This window comes from Leptonychotes weddellii, chromosome 9 (genome assembly GCF_054177405.1).
Source record: "Leptonychotes weddellii isolate Sample4059 chromosome 9, ASM5417740v2, whole genome shotgun sequence".
Taxonomy (NCBI): domain Eukaryota; kingdom Metazoa; phylum Chordata; class Mammalia; order Carnivora; family Phocidae; genus Leptonychotes; species Leptonychotes weddellii.
In genome coordinates this window covers 23882181-23903711 of record NC_138377.1, presented here as the reverse complement: position 1 = coordinate 23903711, position 21531 = coordinate 23882181, and the positions used below count along the sequence as shown (strand labels likewise).

At 42.9% G+C, this 21531-nt stretch overlaps 2 protein-coding genes across 5 annotated transcripts in view; one reads left to right on the top strand and one right to left on the bottom strand.

The window, feature by feature from the left end:
* The first annotated feature begins 7 nt into the window (after positions 1-7).
* Positions 8-21395, top strand: ZC2HC1C (zinc finger C2HC-type containing 1C). Of its 3 annotated transcripts, none has more exons than XM_081830213.1 (3): positions 8-148; positions 1010-2330; positions 18942-21395. In XM_081830213.1, the coding sequence occupies exons 2-3, from the start codon at positions 1029-1031 to the stop codon at positions 19023-19025; spliced, it is 1386 nt and encodes a 461-aa protein (XP_081686339.1). In that variant the 5' UTR covers positions 8-148; positions 1010-1028; the 3' UTR covers positions 19026-21395. The 3 variants fall into 3 exon arrangements, with proteins under 3 accessions (XP_081686339.1, XP_006745850.2, XP_081686338.1); XM_006745787.3 differs by lacking the exon at positions 18942-21395 and adding an exon at positions 7938-13821 and having other exon boundaries at positions 9-148; XM_081830212.1 differs by lacking the exon at positions 18942-21395 and adding an exon at positions 7938-13821 and having other exon boundaries at positions 20-148; positions 809-2330.
* NEK9 (NIMA related kinase 9) overlaps positions 12029-21531 on the bottom strand; it is a 37142-nt gene continuing 27639 nt past the window's right edge. For both annotated transcript variants that reach the window (XM_081830210.1, XM_081830211.1), the window contains 4 exons: positions 19079-19281; positions 17826-17987; positions 16382-16591; positions 12029-14511 (listed from right to left, as the gene is read on the bottom strand). In XM_081830210.1, the coding sequence (XP_081686336.1) occupies positions 14389-14511; positions 16382-16591; positions 17826-17987; positions 19079-19281 (698 nt within the window). In that variant the 3' untranslated portion in view covers positions 12029-14388. The remainder of the gene's footprint in view (positions 14512-16381; positions 16592-17825; positions 17988-19078; positions 19282-21531) is intronic.

The following is a 21531-nucleotide window of genomic DNA, read 5'->3' as shown; positions in this document are numbered from 1 at the left end:
GCGCACGCGCTCCGTCTCCAGGCAACGAGAAAAACAGAGGCCCTCAGAGAACGCCTGGGCGGCGATCGATTGAGGTGGGGGGAGGTCTGGTCTGGAAAACTAAGTCCTGGGGTTTTCCCTGAACAGGAACCGTCCGCCAGAGCCTCAGGTACGCGGAAGGGGGGGGCAGACATGGGGTCAGCACCTCGACTTCCCAAGGGCCCCATGGACAGAAGAGCGAGGGCTTGTTCCCAAAGCGGAGTCCCCAGTGGGGGCGCCTCGGCTGACCCTGTGGGACAGTGCGTGACTTCGGCGTTCCGGATCTAAAAGCTGCGGCGGCCAGGTCAGGTGGCCTCCACCTCTCAGGTTACAGACCTTTCGCTGTCCGCGCCGCGGGGACTTCTTGGGTGAGGGTTTCACAGCCAGGCACCTGCTGCAGGCCACGAGCGGCCTTTGTGTTCTTTGGAGTCAAGCACGGTTCCAGCAGGAGGGAAGCTGGAGAGCTCTTTGTGCCAGTCACTTACCTCTAGGCCGCAGTTTGCTCACCTGTGAACCGATAGGGCTGGACTCAGAGTCCTAAGGTTCCTAAATGCCAGTCATGTAACTCTGAGCGAAACTTCAGTTTACGGGTGAAGAAACCAGCCAGGAAGGGAAAGTTGCTTGTCCTGTGTCACAGGCCTAAAACCTGACTTTCGATCCAGTAAATCTTTCCCCCAACTAGGGAGTCTGCTGTGTATGGCAGGAGTATCACTGTGTATGGCAGAGACTGGTACTGGAATAAAGCTAGGTGGCAGGAACACCCGTGTCACACTCGTTTTTCTATCCTTAGGACATAATAAGCACCCACAGGAAATAATGAGCATTCACCAAATGCTTATTGAAGGAAAGCTCTGGCAGACCCAGCACCACTGTCCCTAAAAAGTTCAAGAGAATATGTAGGTAGGACAAATGTAGAAACAGTTTTACTTTAGCAGTGGGGGGGAAACCTCAGACAAACTCCTCACATATATCTGGTTTAAATCTCCTCCAGGCTTCAGTCCAGTCCCTGAATGGCTGGCCTCCAGTTGGCACCACCTCTGCCTGTGGGCGTTATGCTTCCTTATAATAAAACAGAAGCTCCAGGGCTCCTCTCAGCTAAACAAAAGCCCTATGAAAAAGGTGACTCTCCTCAGCGGTCCTCCATGGGGCATCTGAGGAACAATTCCCGGCAGAAGCTTTTGAGCAACAAAGAGCTGACACTGGATAATCTCTACACTCACTCCAAGTCGAACACCTGCACAAAAGCCCGGAACTACTCCTATCCCCACTGTGTTGGAATCAGCCAGCAAGATTCAAGAAGCAATCCCCAGGGCCAAGCAAAGGGTTTGTTTTACTCATCAAGTCCTCAGTCCCGGTATTCCAAAGCAAATAATCAGGAATTCATCCCCTTCACAAAGAAGCGAGTTGGGGTAGACCGGGCATACCCCCTGAAACCCGTGTTCCATACGAAGTCTCATAGTACACGTGAGGCTGGCATTGATGGGGACCAGAATGTCTCTCCAAGACCCCCTGAACCAAGAGAGTTTCCATACAGCAGTTTTGATTCAAGGAACTGGGTGAATCCAGCTGTGGTTCGTGCTGTTGTTGCAAACCCCAACAGGACTGAGTGGGTGCAGATCCAAAGACTAGAAGCTGCAGGGGAGAGCTTACAGGAGGAAATCCGAAGAAAAGAGACCCTTCTAAGGGAAAAGCTGAAGAAGACAGAGGAGGAACTCAGAAGGATCCAGAAAGAAAAGGAACAGGCTAAGGAAAATGAAAAAAGAGAGCTACAGAGAATGACACTCCCCAGGAGGAGAGGTAAAGGTAATAGCAACACCACATACAAACCTGCCTTCTCCCCAGAATTCGGGTCTGAGGAGGTCTTCAGTAGAGACAGGGGGGAGGATGAAACTTGGGGACGGTCTCGAGAAAATTCTAGTCCATTTCAGCTCTCTGATTATGGAATACAGAAGCTCAAAAGGGAAAGACTGGTGGCAAGCAATTACAAAATCCGAGACCTAGTCTCAGAGCCATCAGAGGAGTGTCCTCAGTCTTCAGAAGGGCCTGGCCATGCTTTGCGGGGAGCCACCAGCAATCCTAGTTTGTCTAGGGTACCAGACTCCTCGGTTTCCAGCTGTTCCACTGAAGAGCCCGAACTTGGCGAATGTAGCCACTGTGGACGCAAGTTTCTGTTGCTCAGGCTGGAGAGACACTCCGACGTCTGCCGCAGGATGCAGGGTTCCAAGAGGAAAGTGTTTGACTCCTCCAGGGCCCGGGCCAAGGGCACAGAACTAGAGCAGTACTTGAACTGGAAGGGACCAACCTCAGTCAAGGTAACAAGGCAAGGGTCTTATGGATTTGACTTTGAGTGGGGATCATTGTAAAGGGGATGTTATATCAGTTTTCTTTAGAACAAATTCATGTGTCATATAGGGAGAAAGTGAGAATTAACATTTATTGATTACAACTGTGTGCCAGTCACTGTGATGGGAGCTTTTCATAAGATCTTCACCACAACCCTGTAAGGGTTTCGTTGTCTCTTATTCAATCAATTCAAAAATCAAGTCGCAGAGAGTTTAACTTGCTTAAGATCACAAACAGCTTTATTTTTTTATTTTTTTTTATTTTTATTTTTTTTTAAGATTTTATTTATTTGCGAGAGAGACAATGAGAGACAGAGAGCATGAGAGGGAGGAGGGTCAGAGGGAGAAGCAGACTCCCTGCTGAGCAGGGAGCCCGATGTGGGACTCGATCCCGGGACTCCAGGATCACGACCTGAGCCGAAGGCAGTCGCTTAACCAACTGAGCCACCCAGGCGCCCCACAAACAGCTTTAAATGGCAGAGTCAGCACATATGGGGAGCCTGGCTGGCTCAGTCAGTTAAGTGTCGGTTAAGCATCTGACTCTTGATGTTGGCTCAGGTCATGATCTTAGGGTCCTGGGATCGAGCCCCACGAGCCCCACATTGGGCTCCCGCATCAGGCCCCAGCCCTACATCAGGCTCTGTGCTCAGTGGGGAATTTGTTGGAGGATTCTCTCTCTCCCTCTGCCCCTCACTCCGCTTGTGTACTCTCTCTGAAATAAGTAAGTAAATCTTTAAAAAAATAATAATAAATGGCAGAGTCAGCATATAAATCTGGGTCAGAATGACTGCAAAATCTAGACTTAAAAAATATATGTCCTATTGATTATAAAAGTAATAAATGTTTACTGTAGAAAATTAAAAAGGTTTGAAAAATATAAAGAAAAAAATGATGCAGCACTTCACCCCTGGGAGAGAGTTCCTTGCTCTTTGCAATATACTCTGCCACCTCCCAAGATCGGGATTTGTTACAACTCCTATAACTGTATCTACCTTTTCAAGATTAGCTCAATTCCGATATACCTTCTTAGTAAATACATGAAACACAATTAAGTTTGCAATCCTTTTTCTCCCCATTTAGAGTGTAAACACCTTAAAGGTAAAGGATACTATTTTTGGTTAACATTCCAGCTGCAGAAAAACTAGGTTGTAAAGACTGTGAGACACTTGCATGGTAAGTTTAGGGGTACTTCACAGGCATATTTGGACAGTCAGATCTGGAGATTGTCTCATGAATAAGTCTACCACCCTGTCAACGTTATGCCCCTTGGCTTGTAAATGAGTGTTTCTCAAAGTGCAGTTTGCTGGCAAACATTTTTTATTTTAGTAGTTTTAGTGTGTATTAGAAAAATGTAACAAGATATGAAGCCCATGGTTTTTAGGAATCATGAACTTAAAGAAAAATATTAAGTAATTTATGGTTAGGGGGATAAAGTGAAAGTGGTATGCAAATGACCAAAGTTTGGGAAAGCCTAGATCACATGATCTCAAAGTCCCATCCAACTCTAATTTTCTTTTTTTTTTTTTTTTAAAGATTTTATTTATTTATTTGAGACAGAGAGAATGAGAGACAGAGAGCATGAATGAGAGGGAGGAGGGTCAGAGGGAGAAGCAGACTCCCTGCTGAGCAGGGAGCCCGATGCGGGACTCGATCCAGGGACTCCAGGATCATGACCTGAGCCGAAGGCAGTCGCTTAACCAACTGAGCCACCCAGGCGCCCCAACTCTAATTTTCTAACAAAATATGAGAGCATATTCTGTTTTCATTTATTTTTTTTTTTAAAGATTTTATTTATTTATTTGAGAGAGAGAGCAGGAGAGGGGGGAGGGTCAGAGGGAGAAGCAGACTCCTTGCCGAGCAGGGAGCCCCATGCGGGACTCGATCCTGGGACTCCAGGATCATGACCTGAGCTGAAGGCAGTCGCTTAACCAACTGAGCCACCCAGGCGCCCTCTGTTTTCATTTCTTTCCAATCGTCCCTTTGCTGCACTAGCACCTTTTGTCCGCTAAGCACTTTACAGTTTATGGGCTACAGTACTTGCTGGGGCCTTTAAAAACCCAAATTTATGTGGTGGCTGTTAGGAGAAGTTGATTGCGGTTATTTCTTTCAGTACAGTTTGGAAGATAAACACAAAAAAGTCCCTTCTGTGTTCAGAGATGATCTACCTGAAGTCCAGTTTCCAACAAGAATTTAACATTTTGCTCTTGCAGATAATGATATAATCACTGGTTCCTGTTCTTTCCTGTTTGCTTTCTGGTCAACCCAATAATCCACCGGGGTCTTCTCTATCCTACTATAGTGTGTTTCTGGCAGACCCCTGAAAGAATCTTGTGTTTCTTAAATTCCTAAATGCAGTAACGGTGAAGCAAAGGAATTGGATTTCTGAGATCAGACGCCTGAGCTTTGTGGAAACTAGTTTTGCGGGGGAATATGATGCATTGAGGACACCGAAGCAGAAAGGATCTGGATTGAGATGCACTCCCCTCCTTGGAATGTTCTAAGTCTTATTCCAAAGCTTTGTGCCTTTGGAAGCCAAGTGGTTGTGTCTCCCTGTTATTCCTCTAGTGTATTCACAAGAACAGGTGACTTTCCCTCTGTCCTTTAATTTTCACATAGCTTCCAGCAGACTCCTAGCTCTGGTCTCATTTGAGCACAGAGACCACATCTTTGTGCTTTGTGATTAATAAGTGTTAATTGAATAAGATTTCAATATGATGAATTAATAGTTCATTCAATATGATGAACTATCATATACTTTTTTTTAAAGGTAAGTTGGATTTTTTCTTTCTTTTTTTTTTAAAGATTTTATTTATTTGACAGAGAGAGACACAGCGAGAGAGGGAACACAAGCAGGGGGAGTGGGAGAGGGAGAAGCGGGCTTCCCACAGAGCAGGGAGCCCGATGCGGGGCTCGATCCCAGGACCCTGGGATCAGGACCTGAGCCGAAGGCAGATGCTTAACAAATGAGCCACCCAGGCGCCCCAACTATCATATACTTGAGGAATTTCCCCCTAATTCTTTTAAAAAGTTCTTGGATACCATCTCTAACACACAAATTCTCTTGCCTTCTTATTTCAGTAACACTCTCTCCTGAAGGATCCTTTTGCTTTGATAATATCTCTTCCTGTCATTCATCATGAATGATATCAGATCACCAAACAGCTACTTGCCTTCTTTTTTCTTTTTAAAATTCATTTTATATTAATTTAAATAATATTTGAATACATTTTAAAAATCATGTACTAAGTGACCTATAAGGGCAACGAGTAGGATCCTGCCTCACCCTTTTCCAGCCTAATCGGGCCCCCAGTGGCAGTCTTCAGTTCCTGATAGATGACTCTTCTGGTATGCGTTTCCATATTTCTCAGTAATATGCTTATTTTCTTGATTAATCAGTTTTGCACATTATCTGTTGACTTCCTCCTATGAATGCTTCCGGTTAAGCTCTCTTTCACATCTCCTCTCCTTTTACTTTTCTCCTTCCTTCTCCTTCCATTGTAGTGGAATCACAATTTTGGGTTAAACCAGTAGTCAGCTTTTACATTATAATAACCATGTAAATTTTGTTCACCGATGAGTGAACACATGTACCTGGAATTAACAGCTGACTCATGTTTTCATTTGCTTGGTTTCCTACATACCTGTCTTTAATTTTTTTTTAAATAATTTTTTTATTATGTTTTAATTTTTTTTTTTCCTAAATGATCCGTCTGATGTCAGGCACCTATTAGTGTTTTTGTAAATGCTCAAACACCTAATCCATTGGTTTGATTTTTTTTTTCTTATTCTGGAAACTTCCCTCCCATCACTCCTTTCTCCTCCTGCACCAGTCTGGACTGGTTATTCTGTAGGCCTGGTGCAGACCTATTGTTTCGGGACTTCTCTTTGCTTCTTTTCTGTCTTGGGTCCTGTTTCCAGCTTCTTAGGTCTTCCTTTTTCTTGTTTTAATCCTTGCTTTGCTGAAGCTTTCAAGAAACGTGCATGGGAAGCATTTTTTTTTTTTTTTTTTTTTTGGTCTCAGAATGAATGAAAATATCTATACAATAGCTTTATATTTGATGGATGATTTGACCAGGTATAGAATTCTAGGTAGAAAATTATTTTCTGTTAGAACTTTTAAGGGGTTTTCCCACTAGTTTTTAGCATCCAGTGTTACTGTTGAGAAATCTGATGCCATATTGCTTCCTGCTCCACTGTATGAAACCTCTTTCAGTGTTTCTCTTTTTCTGAAAGCTTACAGGCTTCTCTCTCTATTCTGAAATTCTGAAATTTTACAATGATTGTGTTGGATACTTGGTAGACTATTTCAATTTCAAGAGCAGTGACCTTAATTCTAGGAATGTTTATTGTATTATTTATTTAATAATTTCTTCTGTGTGCTTTTTTAATTCTTTTTGGAACTCCTTTTGGTCAGGTGTTGGACTTCCTGGATCGGCTTTCTAATTTCCTAATCTTTTCTACTTTCCATCTTGATCTTTTTTCCCATTCTGAGTAATTTTCTTGACATTTTACATTTCTATTTTTATTTTTAGCTATCACTGTTTTTTTTAATGGTCTTTTTTTTAAATAAAGATTTTCATTTATTTATTTGAGAGAGAAAGAGCGAGAGCAAGTGATCAGGGGGAGGAGCAGAGGGAGAGGGACAAGCACACTCCGCACTGAGCATGGAGCCCGACATGGGGCTCGATCCCATGACCCCGAGATCATGACTTGAGCTGAAATCAAGAGTCAGATGCTCAACCGACTGAGCCACCCAGGCGCCCCTTAGCTATCACAGTTTTAATTTATAATAGTTCTTTCTGGTTCTCTGGTTTTAAGTTTTCTTTTACCTGTCTTATCCCTGTTTCCTGAGAGAGAGCGAGAGAGAATTCATGTACCTGTTTTGGTTTCTCTCTTGTTAGAGCTTTACTCAAATATCTGATGATCCCAGGTTGTCCATTCATATTTAAGCTTAAGTGGGGCATGTTGACTAAAGGCCTTCATATTAGGGTTATCAAATAGTGAGCCTTTTCACTGGAGTCACTCAAGGTCAGCATCTAATGGCTTTTCTCTCGACTCCTTGGTGCATTCAGAGAACTCCTCTCTCCTATGAGGGTGCCAGTGTGTTTGATATCCTGGGAGCTGAGTGGGAGAAGGAGGCCAACAGTTCCATAATTCATCACGTATACTTGCACTTAATCCCAACTTTCAGCCTCAATATTACCCTGTTCTCCACTATGCCTGGACTTCCTGAGTCTGAAACCTGTCTGGTTCAGTTTCTCCAGAGAATACACCCCCGTCCTGTGAGAGTGTGGGAAGTGACAGACACTTGGATATGCAAGATGGGAGAGGGGCCCCAGGGATCCAATTTATTCTCAGCCCTGCACCTCTTCCCTCTCCACTGCCTGTACCTGTAAGCACCAAGCAGGCCCTTAGCTTAAGTGCCTCCACTCTGGCAAGTCAGCTCTGTTGCTCCCTTCCTGTTCTCTTTGATCTTATGGATGAACACCCTTTCCTTTTCCTTACTGTCATTCTGATGAAGACTCAGGAGATGTGGTAAACACCAAGTTGAATGATCAGTCTTCCTCACACTTACAGGCTGAACCTCCTCAGAAGAGCAACTGGAGACAGAAGCATGAGTCTTTCATCCGTACTCTCCGTCACGCTCGAGAGGTCCAGCAGGTCATTGCCAAAGGTGGAAACCCCTCAGACTTGCCTCCCATCCTGCCTGCAGAAAATCCAGATTATATTCAGTGTCCTCACTGTAGCCGCCACTTTGCTCCCAAGGTGGCCGAGCGGCACATTCCCAAGTGTAAGACCATTAAGAACCGGCCTCCACCTCCAAGGAAGCATTACAGTTGAGTGGACAACGGTTGGAAGCCTCAGAAGGCTCTGCTTCTCTTCAGCAAGAAATGGGAGTAGAATAATTTGATGCAAAACAGAACTAAAACGTTTACATCTCCCACATCTGCCTGCAGAGCTTAAATCAGTGAGGAGAGACCCACTGCTAAGCAGCGGGAGGCAAAAGGAAGCCTCAGCTTCCCACGAAATCACCGCCTCAGGCTGGTGTGCCTTGTTAGTGCCCTAAGAACTGATGGGCGAAGACTCAGGAGTAGTGAGCAGGCTACATTAAAGCTCTCTTCTCGCAAGGCTGACCTGTGGGTTGTGCTAAGTGCCTGTGTTTGCTGTGCCTTCCTGCCCTGCTCTGCATGTATGTGTGGTTCCTGTTCACTCTTCTTGCTCTTGCAAGACGTCGGTTCATGAGACTGAGTTGGTGTCAGAGGATCATGATTACCCAGGTGGTATCTCATAAAAGATAGTATGATTTTGCTGTAAGGCAAATGGAAATTCATCCTTGACCTCCGTGATGTATGGTCCTGGCCAAAAGCCAATACCAGTATGTAAAGTTAGGGCGCCCGTATATCCTGAACCCTCCTTGCGGTGTACCGTGCCATAAAGGGAACCTCATCTTTATGGGCTTTACATGGTAGGGCTGGGAGAGAGCATCCTGTATGCCTCAGTAGTTGCACTTGGCTAAAGGATTTCATATGTTCCCTCCCACCACCCCGCAAAAAAAAAGGAAGGAAGGAAGGAAGGAACTTCAGTTTCAGCTATTGCTGGCATTCTGCTTTGAAATCAGGTTGGGTGTATGGCTTTTTAAATGCGGCAGTAAAATCTACCATCAAAGCAAGCTGGGACATTGCCGTGTCACATGTCCCTGCCCATTATACCACAGTGAACTTCTCTTTTATTTTTTTGAAGATTTTATTTATTTATTTGACAGAGACAGCGAGAGCAGGAACACAAGCAGGGGGAGTGGGAGAGGGAGAAGCAGGCCTCCTGCTGAGCAGGGAGCCCGATGCGGGGCTCGATCCCAGGACCCTGGGATCATGACCTGAGCCGAAGGCAGACGCTTAACGACTGAGCCACCCAGGCGCCCCTGAACTTCTCTTTTAGAAAGTAAACTCTGATGAAAAAGATACCGGATCTTTTAAATTTTTTCTGTGCAGAATTGTGCATACTGCAGGTACTCTTCACAATTAGACCTTCAATCAATGGGTTTGGGGATTTAAAATTAACTAATAAAATGAGTAAGTCCTAGATTGGTCAGATGGGAGAAATGATAAGGTAATGCCTGTCGGCGGTAGTATCAGTTGAGATAGGATGAAGATAGAACAACAGATCTGAAATAACAGTAGGATTATTGTCCTGAGAGCATCACTCAAATTGTTAGTTTAAGGGGCGCCTGGGTGGCTCAGTTGTTAAGCGTCTGCCTTTGGCTCAGGTCATGATCCCAGGGTCCTGGGATTGAGCCCTGCATCGGGCTCCCTGCTGGGCTGGAATCCTGCTTCTCCCTCTCCCACTCCCCCTGCTCGTGTTCCTGCTCTCGCTGTGTCTCTCTCTGTCAAATAAATTTAAAAAAACTTAAAAAAAAAATTGTTAGTTTAAAATACTGGAGAAGGGGCGCCTGGGTGGCTCAGTCGTTAAGCGTCTGCCTTTGGCTCAGGTCGTGATCCCAGGGTCCTGGGATCGAGCCGTACATCGGGCTCCCTGCTCTGCTGGAAGCCTGCTTCTCCCTCTCCCACTCCCCCTGCTCGTGTTCCCTCTCTCACTGTGTCTCTCTGTCAAATAAATAAATAAATAATCTTAAAAAAAAAAAATTAAATACTGGAGGAAAAACACCCAACCTGATGTGGGCCAAGGTGACTAAGCAGACAATAAAACCATGTTCTACTAACAACAAATGACCACTCACTCTTGTTCCATTTCCTCTGCAGCTTCTGCTGAATGGTTGGGCTAATAGATCAGACCAATTTGAAATGTGAATTTAAGGCTTTAGCTGTGAAGCTACAGGGCTCTAGGCTGAAAAAAAAAATGTACATACTTAAAAATAGTACCTATTAAATTGCTTTATGCTCTTCTTAACTGTTGCAAAGAAAAAGAGGGATCACATAGTGGGGCCTTAGGTTGGCCACTTGAAGAAACCTCACATGCACACTGCATATTTAACCCAGTATATACACTCCCCAGGCAAGTCTAGTGAAGTACAAACTGTTAGGTTTCACACTTGATGGTAAAAGCAGTAGATGGCAAGACTGAGCTGTGGCCAAGCCCGCAAAGTGGTAGCCTATGGACTGCTTTGTCCTACAATTTGACAGAGATCTGACATTTAAAAACTGGGATATGGAGAATCTCTTGAAAAGCCGGAAGTTCTGGAAATACCAGGCCAGCAACCCTGCATAGCCCCAACCGCGTGCTCCTTCAGACGGGCTGACCTCGCCGATCACCACAGCCCCACCTGGCCCGCTGCACTTACTCACCTTTCCTGCCTGGCCCCACAGGCACTTGGGTTTGGGATCCTGGATGATGTGATTAAGTTCACAGGTCAGGGCCCTCTGGGGAGAACAAATATATGTGTGGGGAATGCCTTCTGTAGACACAGGAAGCAGTTACTCATTCTTATATTGCTGGAGAAGTAACGCAATAATCAATGCCTCAGTGTTCCCTCCAATCTTAATAATGCATAGGCCTTGATAAGATTAGGAATATTTATTAGTCTTTTGAATTTAGCTTGATCCGCTCTTTGGGAAGAGGTCAGAACCCTTTTTCTATCTAAGTTCCTTCCTGGATAGCAGAGGATGACAGTGGATAATGATGCTTGGTACTGTCCACGTGTGATACTTTATCCAAGAACCTTCAGTACAAGCAAAAGTTATAAATTTTAAAGTTCAAAAGATTAAGCAATGGGAAGAAAATCTCATGGTGAAACTCACTTCATATAAAAGTACATGCAGATGTGCTGAAATAGTACTTCTTAACAGCAGGGTATTTAATGCAGCATGGTACCTTTTGGCCAACATTTGCTTTTGGTCATTAATTTATCGTTCTTCATGACTATAAAGGAAGTAGCAGAGATGTGATACAGTGTTTTTCTCTCTAATGTTCCTGAGTCTGTGAGGTTTAGTGATCAGCATGTTTATTTCCATAGTTAATCATTGAAGTAATAAATGATTTTTGGTTTTGTGGCAGGAAGGAACATGTTTTGTAGTCCTGACGACGGCTAGCCCAGTCTGCAGGACACTAATGAATAATACTTCTTTGGAGGCCCAGGGATACTCATTTGAAAGAATTTATTTATAATACATCCTTGCTCCAGAGTTGTTCTTTCTATTATGGATGTTTCCAAATATATGGCAAATCAAATGAAATGTGAGTTTAAGGCCGCTTTTACTTTACACTTTAGTGAAATGCTCAGCCAAGAGAAGTGATAACTTGGCTGTGCTATGCCGGGGGGACCAAATACAGTTCACCCTCTTTGAGGGAAAACAGTTTTGTAAACACAGATACACATTATCACTTGAAAAAGCCCACTGTGATTGAGGAGGTGAGTACAAGAAATGCTCCTTCCTCTTTCAGTGGCTCATTTTTTTCCTCCCTCTGCACTTTAAGCACTGTATTTGAGAAGTTTGGGGGGGAAAAAGTTATAGCAGCACAAATGATTGTTAGCAAGAAAAAGAAGCTGGAAAAAAAAGCAAAGATTATCTGTGCACATGTCCCTTGTGTTGTTTCTGTTACAAGGTCTTTTATTTATTTAGATAAAGACTCATTGAATCAAAAGATTCACGAAGGCCTCGTATCTGGGTGTTTCATCCCCAGTAACTAAGGTCCATGCGCAGGCATAGCACTGATTGAGAGTTTAAATGTTTATTTAAAACAGAAATGCCAAACCACTCCACCCTCAACCTTTCAAACATCTGGCTAACAATGAGCTAGTTCTTCAGCAACAATGTCAGAGCAGAGGAGTAACTCAGGTTATACTATAACTCAAAAGCAATACTACTGGGAAACTGGAAACACCTAGCACTGCAGAAAGAAAAGCAGGACAAACTTCAAGAGAATTAGCTACAGAAAACCATTCAAAGGCATTTCTGCTGCCTTTCATTTTTATCAAATGCATGGCTGCCACCTTTGAACTGGTTTCTGTTTGCATAGCTATTTGGTGGGAAAAATCATATGGCTGTCCCAGGCACAATTGGGAAAGTGCAAATTGTCTCTAAGGCACAGAACTCAGATTCTCAGCCAGATTAACAGCAAACTAGACTTCCCGAGGGAACATGCTAGAGAAAATGAGCAGTGTTCCCCTGCTAGAGAATGGCTCCCCTCCGGAACAAGAGCAGTGCTCTCTCCTCCCTTCCATGCTCACATCCATCCCTGTCTCAGCAACATGCCCCTGTTCCTCAGTTCCACAGCAGAAGCAATACTCAGGATTAACACCCAAACTGAGCCTGCCTCTCAGGCCTGCTGAGATGGTATAAGGGATACAGGAACGTGAAAAGCCAGTCAGTCCTTAAAAAAATCAAAGGTGCATTTACATGATGAACCAAAACCCACTGCTGGGGTTTACAGCAAACCCCCAAGTCCCCAGAACTTGTAACTTTAATCCGGGGTTGGCCCCTTCCCTTATTTTAAGAAAAGGCTTTAGTGATTACGTTAGTACCATTGTACTAGGCTTCCCAGAATTGAGAAAACAATGGGAACATCAAACCAAAGAAAATCCCATTGAACAGAGTTGCCCATCCCCAGCCATGGGGTTTTCCCCAAGCATCAGCCTTTATCCCACCAGTTTTAGGGCAATGGCAAAATTTCCATTGCACAGGTCCTTCCAAAATATTAAAGAGATATCAAACATTCATTTTTTGGTTTGGGGAAAATGAAACAAAAATTAATTCAGCGGTTTCTAAGGAGGGAGAATGTGAGACTCATCAAGGCAACTCCTACGACCCAAAATACTAAAGGAACATTTCATAAGGTTAGGTGAAAACACAAAGCTCACATCCTTAAGTAAAAACCATCAAAAGCTTTGAGGACACTCTCTCTTTGGGAAAGCTAGCTTGCTCCTTGTCTATAAGGACATAATAATGACTATGGGATTAGAATGGAGCTCTCAGCCAAATTCCTTTCACTTGGCAGCTTCTACCTGTTCTGTGAGGCTTCAGGGACTACCAGGTTTTGGTGCTGGCTTTGGGCCACTCAAGTAGGAAAGATGATACAGATTCACTGATATAGCTTCATAAAACACCAAAAGGGGACAAATACTGACTAGACATACAGAAAGGGAGTGGTTGGGGCTGCTGAAGTCAAAGTTAGAACCCTAAAAGCCACGAAGGCAGAGGCATTCTAGACCTTCCTAAGATACCAAGTAGAGGCAGCTAAAGGAGGACCTCTCTCCCTCATGGTTTTCTCTTAAGGCCATTCCTATTGCCCCACTGATTCAATTTTCTAAGAGACACCTCACCTTTTTGAGGTACCTTACAAAGTCAGGAAATCCTACCTGTATCGGCCACAGACGGCAACCCCAGCTGTGTGACGAGCAGGGACCCTAGCCTTCTTTCTCTCCTCCTCACTGAAGACATTTTAATTGACCCTCAGAGGAAAAGCAATCTAAGCCCACTTTTCCTCCTAAAGCATTTAGCTGCGCAAAGTAACTGAACTTTCTGAAAACAAGCCCTAGATCGACTCCACCAGACATATTTTCCCAGACTCAGGGCTCCAGAGAAGCCTTTACCGCTTTACCACTCTCCAGATGACCCTGCCTGGGCCCCACCTGGTTCCAGCCCACTCGAGTTTCACACTTTTCTCTCCACCCAGAGGTGCAATGCCTGGTGCTGAATTCCCAAGGCAGCTTCCAAGTAATGGTGAAATGATAAATGGGATATAAGCTGCTACCAGCAAAATTAAGGTGAGCATTGTGTCTCCTCTTCGAAGGTGGGATCACCAGATGAGGTACAGAGCTGCTGTTGCTATGGCAGTCACTGAGGACAAAGCCAGGGCCACAGGGCCCTTCCATTCTCCAAAACAAAACCACTCCTAGATCCTATCTAATAGGCAATGCCACTCTCCAAGTGTACACGGAAAGTGCTTCAGAGCCTCCGCCTTGCACTCCTTGTCTGCAAGTGAACAAAGCCAGGAAAGCGCTCTCTGCATTCAGTAAGTGTGCTGTGAAGTTCTTTGGATCCCAGTTTCCTGGAGGCCATACAGGCTCAGGAGACTAGAGGCTGGGTCGACAGGAGTCTGTTCCCAGGAGGCACCAGGAATCTGAATCTAAGTCAGGCTTTGGATCCATTTCCATCTCTTCCTTTGCCGTCTGAGTTCCTCTGGAATGCATCCCCACCTGTCCAAACAAAAAACAATACTGTCAACAGTCACAGAGGTTCAGGACTAGGTTTCCAATGCTGACCTCTAAGGATCTGTAGCCACAGTTCTGTGACAAGCTCCTAATACTACTTTAGATAATACTTTAATACTACTACTTTAAATAAAATCCACACCTTTACACTTGCTGCAGGTAGGATGACCAACTGTTTGCTCAGGACTGTAGGATTTTCTGGAATGTAAACTCTCAATTTTATTTTGTTTTCTTAAAGATTTTATTTATTTATTTATTTATTCATTTGAGAGAGAGAGAGAGAGAGATCATGAGCAGGGGGGAAGGGTAGAGGGAGAAGCAGACTCCCCACTGAGCAGGGAACCTGATGCGGATTCATGCGACTCATGCCCTGAGCCAAAGGCAGACGCTTAACCGACTGAGCCACCCAAGCGCCCCAGAACTCTCAATTTTAAAACTAAGACAGCCCCAAGCCAAACAATCGTGTGTGCTATAGCTGCTTACCTCAAGTGAGTATATTACTTTCCAAAGTACTTTCATAGACATGATTTCATTTAATCCTCAAAACAACCATTCAAGGTAGATGGTGTTATTTTCCTCTTTTAGGTGAGAAAACAGGACTCATAGAAACCAAGTAATTTGTCCAGACACATAAAACTAGGAACTGGCAAAGCCAAGGGCTGAACCTTATTTCCCTTTCCTGGTTCACTCTAAATAGGGCAATATACTATGGCAATACTTTTAAAAACGATGCAAACGGAACGCCTGCGTGGCTCAGCTGGTTAAGCATCCGACTCTTGATTTTGGCTTAGGTCATGATCTCAGGGTCGTGGGATCGAGCACAGCATTGGGCTCTGCACTCAGCATGGAGTCTGCTTGAGATTCTCTCTCTCGGTCTCCCTCTGCCCCTTCCCCTTTGCTTGTGCTCTCTCTCTCTAAAACAACAATGCAAACAGCAACACCTGTGAAATGTTGTTACGAAAAATGCTTAATTCAAATATAATCAAGCCTTAAGTCTAACTTCCAGTTTATAGAAATGACAGGGTGACAAAAGAACAAGTTAGATAATGTCTGATAAAGAAAACAGAGGACAAATCCAGAATGTGGCCCATTTTGTTAAACAACTGACCCTGCTTCTTTAGCTAGTCAGTGCCATGAAAATTAAAAAAAGGTGATCGTAGTAGAGGGAAGTATTCTAGATAAAAAGAAACGAGACATAACAATGTAGTATAGAGACCTTAATTGGATTCTGATCTGATAAAAACAGTCATAAAGGACATTTTTGTGGGAAAACTTGGAAAATTCTGGATATTGGATGAAAACTGAGGTAATATTAGCATAAACTGTGTTATGTGTGATAATAGTATGGTGGTTATCTGGGAGAATAAATGTATTTTTGGGTGTGTGTAAAAACTATTTAGGGGGCCTATGTCATGACTTTTATAATTTATTTGAAAATGGTTTAGCAAAATAGTAACACACACACACACACATATACCCAGATATATTTTAAATACAGATATATATCCTCACATATTTTAAACACACATACACACACATTTAAAACAAGCAACATGTTAACAACTGATGAACCTAGATGGTGGTATGAGTGTTCACTGAACTGTAATGCTTAGTTTTTCATAATAAAAAGTAAAAGAAAAAATAGAGTAACAAAAAACAATGGAAGTCAGGTGATAAAGATAATTTAACGCAGGCACCTGAACAAGGCCCAGGGCTGCTGGGATTAATTACAAAAGTTACATCATCAAAATATAAGTACTTGCAAAGGAGTAAGTCTGTTTTAGTGTCTATTGGTGTTCTGTTTCTGTGATTTTTCAAAACAGAATTAGAGATTGAATTATTCTAATGCTCTCACCTGCTGCCCTCCTTCTAATTTCTTGTTCAGCTTCTGTAGTTGAGTAAAAATCTGGAGGTTTTCTTGCTGTAGCTTCTGTTGTTCAGCCAGACACTTTACCACCAACCCCTGCAATCTCTCAACCTCGCCCTGCAGAGTGCTGCACGCACAGGTAGGAGTTAATGGCGCTGCCTTCCCAGCACATGTCTCTGCAGAATTCAGCCGAGGTGGCTAAGGAGAGGAGGAAGAGGTCATAGGCGGTTCTGCCTGGATGCCACAGCTCCCCAACCCAACCTCCCTCTAAATGCTATCAGATTTTACTTTTAAAGTAACATGATAAACCATACAGAAACACAAAGTAAATGCAACAGGAGCAGAAAACGCTGGGATTACAACAGCACTTCGCTCTAACATAACAGGGCAAGAGAACTCTCAGTGCCTCAGGCTCTGTTAGGCTAAGGTAAAAGAACAATCCTCTGTTTTGGAGAACTTCTGCAAACAAATTTAAAGTGCACTGATATCATCCCATTGAAAATGCTGAAGTGGGGGAAGGCATGATTTGGCTTGGAACGAGTCTTTCTGATCACAGTTGAGAACACTGTGATCCAAAGGGTCAATATCCATGAAATGTAGTGGATCACACTTTAGAAGACATTTGAGAGGTGTTCAGTAAATAGTACTGCCAAAATAATTCAAGAAAGCTAATTGACAGAGGAATTAAAACATTCATCTTGAAGTTTCAAAGGTTTTATTACATCTTTTCTAGTCTGGATTTCTCTCCCTTCTACTGTACTTTGTTTATAGGAAGGGTCAGCAAATAATAGCCCCTGGCCAAATCCAGCCTACTGCTGCCTGTTTTTGTAAATGAAGTTTTATTGGAACACAATCATGCTCATTCATTACGTATTATCTATGGCTGCTTTTGTACAACAATGTCAAAGTTGAGTAGTTGCAGAAGGGACTGTATGGTCCATAAAGCCTAAAATAATTACTCTGTGGCCCTTTATAGAAAAAGCTTGATGACCCCTGGGGTTTGCATTTGATTGAGGCATTTACCACAATTTGATTTCTACCAAGGTTAGGCACACAATTGTGGCTCCCTCACTAGACTACAAGCATTATTTCTTACTCATATTGAGAGCCTCCAACCCACACTAGCAGTGTCAAAAAAACTGGATTTGAATTTTGGAACTTTAATTTTGGTACTTCTGAGGCAGAGAGAAAAGACAGACAGTCCTCTGGTGTAGAAAGCTGTTAGCCCATCAGGAATCTGAAAGGGTCAATACTTTTTTCCGAGGCAGACTCAGGTAAGCCTAGGGCTTTAAGCACTACTGAATAGACAGTATAATGAGTTGATATAGGGCAGTGGGAGACCGAGGAAGCTAGGGGAGATGGCGAGGCCAGAAGAAGTGTGGAGAGCTCTCTGCCTACTTAGTTGTGACTTAAAGGCAAAAAGTTCAGTTACCCAGGCTCCTACTGGGGGCTTGTGTTCCAAAGGAGCTTCAGAGGCCACTTTGAGTCCTTGTAGCTCTTCATAGGGCAGGGTATCTTTCTCAGATTCTGAAAAAGCTGCACTAAGGGGAGATGGGCTGTCAGGCATGGGGATGAATTCTGCATTTTCCAGCTCCTATGTATAAGAGAAAGAATCTCATCAGTTCTGTTTGAGCGGTTTATTTTCTTTCTCCCCAATTCCCATCTTGCTCCAGCTTTCCCTCTGTTGTGACATCAGCACCCTCTAGTGGAGCATGACAGTTGTGGGTTCAACGCAGCTCACTGTACCTGTCAAGAGCAGGCAATCCCTTCCTCAGATGAGTAACAGTGATTCGAATTCAAACTCAAATTCAAGAACACAGTTTGGAGTGTGTGGCACTTCTCCCCAACACACTTATTCTACACGGCCTATTCAGTGATCTGGGGAGCTCGAAGGTGATGACAGTGAGGCCAGCGGCCAGGCTGCTCAAGGCTGAGACTGAAACTTCCTCCATTCCTACTCCTACGTGGCTATCGAGTTTAGTTGTCTTATAAGGGCAGCTTTAAATCTCTAGGTTCTTTTTTTTTTGGTAAAAATTTAAAATTTCACAAACTACAAATGCTCAATATAGAAAATGAGAAAATACAGATGGGCAAAAGGACTAGCAATTCCATCACTCATAGATAAACACTGTTAAAATGAGGAATACTGCTTTCAGTCTTCATAGCAGACATTCTTCTATGCATTTATATTTTCTAAGAGAATGGGGTCCTGAGGCTAAGGTGTTCCAACTTTTTCTGCCCAGTCATATGTTGTAACCAACTTTCCATCCAAATAAATATACTCTAACATTTTTACTGTCTGCAATTCAACTCTCATAACCCATCTCTCTACTATAAAACATTCTGACTGCCCCAATATTCCACTTCTACAAACCACAGTACAAAATCTCTAAGCTTAACCTTTGCATACATGCATTACAAAAACTGCCTTCAAGGAAGGTTTTCTTAATTTACTTACATTCATGTAAGTACTACAGGTATGAGAACATTTTGTGTGTCTCCTTGTCAGGAAGAAAAAAGGATTAGAGATTTGGTAATTTTGTTCCAGGTGGAAATCAGAAGACTCAATGCCTGCTGTAGAATACTTGAATGGGGCACGGGACACAGAAAGATGCCGACAGCTCCTTTCTAATTGCTGCAAAGAGCCTAATGTTTTATCGAAGATACCTCTGCCAAAGGAATTACCTTTCGAAGCCAGCCAGGGCAGGAGCTGCTGGCCCCACTACTGATCCCCATGGCCTCCGTGGGACTGACTAAACCTTCCATTCCTCGGTCTGCTTCCATTGTTCCTCGGAAGCCTCCGCTCGGATCAGGAGTTTCAGATTCCTGCTGACTGTCCTCCTCTTCTCCCCCACCGCCGCCGCCTCCTGGGCTAGAGCTCTGAACCACTGACAGATACACAGCACAGAAAGAGAGAGCCTTGCTATGCAGCAAGAAAGATTTACGATCTTACAGCCCTGCTGACCCCTGGGGAGCTTCCTAGAGTCGCATGAAGTAATAGCAACAGTGTAAGTCAGATATTTGGGACTCAATTTTTAGCTTTTACACAACGTATTGAGTATCAGTATCTTCATAATGATAATTCATTTCTACATCCCAAACTTACTTATCTCTATGTTCACAGCAGATTATCAGTGTTCTAAAGCATTGCTGGACAATCACCCCAACCACAGCTAACTGAATCTACCACGCATACTTTGATACATCCAGACTCCGGCATTCTCCACCAAGGCTCAGCAAGGTTTCATATAAACACAAAGCTCTTTCACATCTGAGCCGAACACCTTTTAAAGCTGCCAGATAAACTCACCACTACCTTCCTTTCTGGAGAAGTCTTCAACCATTAAATTCATTAAGTTCTTTGATACCTACTTGTAAGAATTTTTAAACATGGCTGGGTCTTTCGCATCATGCCGCACATTCCAAGTAACTGTCACGAAATGAAGACTAGCTGATGTGTAGTCAGAAATGAAACTGAATTTTAGTATGGGCCAAAAATATATATATTTAAGAAAGTAGATTTGCCAAAGCTAAAAAAATAATTGTATGGTATATTCTAAAGTTAAACGTAAAGGACCGTCATCATCACCGGCTCCAGCGGCTTACAGACGGGCTGCCACACTGATCCCACTGAAGCGGCAGAACCACAGATGCCAACAAAAGCTCTGAAGCTTGTTTTGTTTTAAATGGCTTTTAAAAATTAGGATACATTTGAAATATACATAAGACTACTTTTAACATACGTGTAAGTTTTGCTACCTAACAAAATAAACAAAAACATAAACCTACCACTAGAAGAACTAGAATTGTACTTTCCAATATGGTAGTCACTGGCCATATATGGCAATTTAAATTTAAAGAAAATAAAAAGTTCAGTTCCTTCAGTAGCTACTTTTCAAGTGTTGGATAGCACAGACATAAAACATTTCCACTGTTGCGGAAAGATTTATGGGACAGTGCTGAACTAAAACATTACCTGTATCGCATCTGCCTTGTGAACTCCTTCCTTCTCTGGCCTCCTACCTAAACGTAACTACTGATTTAATTCTGTATTTATCATTTCTTCTTTAAAAAAAAAAGTCATCACATATTCATGTATCCTTAAGCAATATATTAATTTAGCTTGTTTTTTGACTTTATATAAAAAGGCACAGAGTCTGCTGCAACTTGCTTTTTACATTTCACATTAGGGAACTATTTGTAGATGTTCATTTCTACTCTTCTATAATATTCCATTGGATGATTAGAACACACTCAACCAACAAATATATACTGAACATTCACCATTTGCCGGGCACTCTTCTAGGCAATGTGGATAAAACTAATGAATTAAAAAAGACAAAAACCCCTGCCCTTATGGAGTTTACATTTTCCAGCCAATAGATATGTGCTTTTAATCTTATTTTTTCCATTAAATACTGTTCCACCAAAACAAAGCTGTAAGAGAACAGCTGTGTTTAGCAAAAAGATTGTCATTTGTGACAGATATTAACATGCACAGATAAATGCTGAGCAAGAGATTACTAAAGGAAACTAATAAAAGGTATGATGTATGTGTGTGTAACTAGAGTACAAGTCCAGATCAGATATTTACCTTTCTTTTTCGAGGATTAAACTGCTTTTATTCTGGGTCTTTATCTGCTTTGATTCTATAAACTATCAGAATACAGGTTCTGAGATACCAAAGAGTAAAGGTACTTTAGAGCAAATGGAAAACCAAAAAGGAACACAGATTTAGTTTCCTGGCATAGTCCCAAATAACAGAGAACCATGCAGAAAGCAGCCAAAGGAAAACTATCAGAGAGCTCTGGGCTGATTTTTCTAACCACACTGAAAGTTTAGCCAACTTTTAATTCCAAGGGCCTGTTTTGAAGGACTATTTCTATAGACTGGAATAACCCTGTGAATATGGTGGAAGTAAAGAGCAGACAGAACTCATAGCCCCTAGCATGGTAAGGAAAGGAACAATACACAAGCCACATTACAATATTGGGCAAGCCACTTAATTACTTCCATATGCTTGGTTGGCAAAGATGTACTCTCCCTCTGACCACAATGTAATAAAAGTCATAACTTATTGTGAAATCCACCAAAATATGATCCTCTCTCTTGATCACCGTATTCCTCATTTCCCAAAG

Excerpts from the sequence above, each read along its gene's own strand:
- ZC2HC1C (XM_006745787.3), top strand. The coding sequence starts at position 1,029 with ATGGCTGGCCTCCAGTTGGCACCACCTCTGCCTGTGGGCGTTATGCTT. Across the intron at positions 2,331-7,937 it reads AGGGACCAACCTCAGTCAAG|GCTGAACCTCCTCAGAAGAG; the intron begins GTAACAAGGCAA and ends TCACACTTACAG.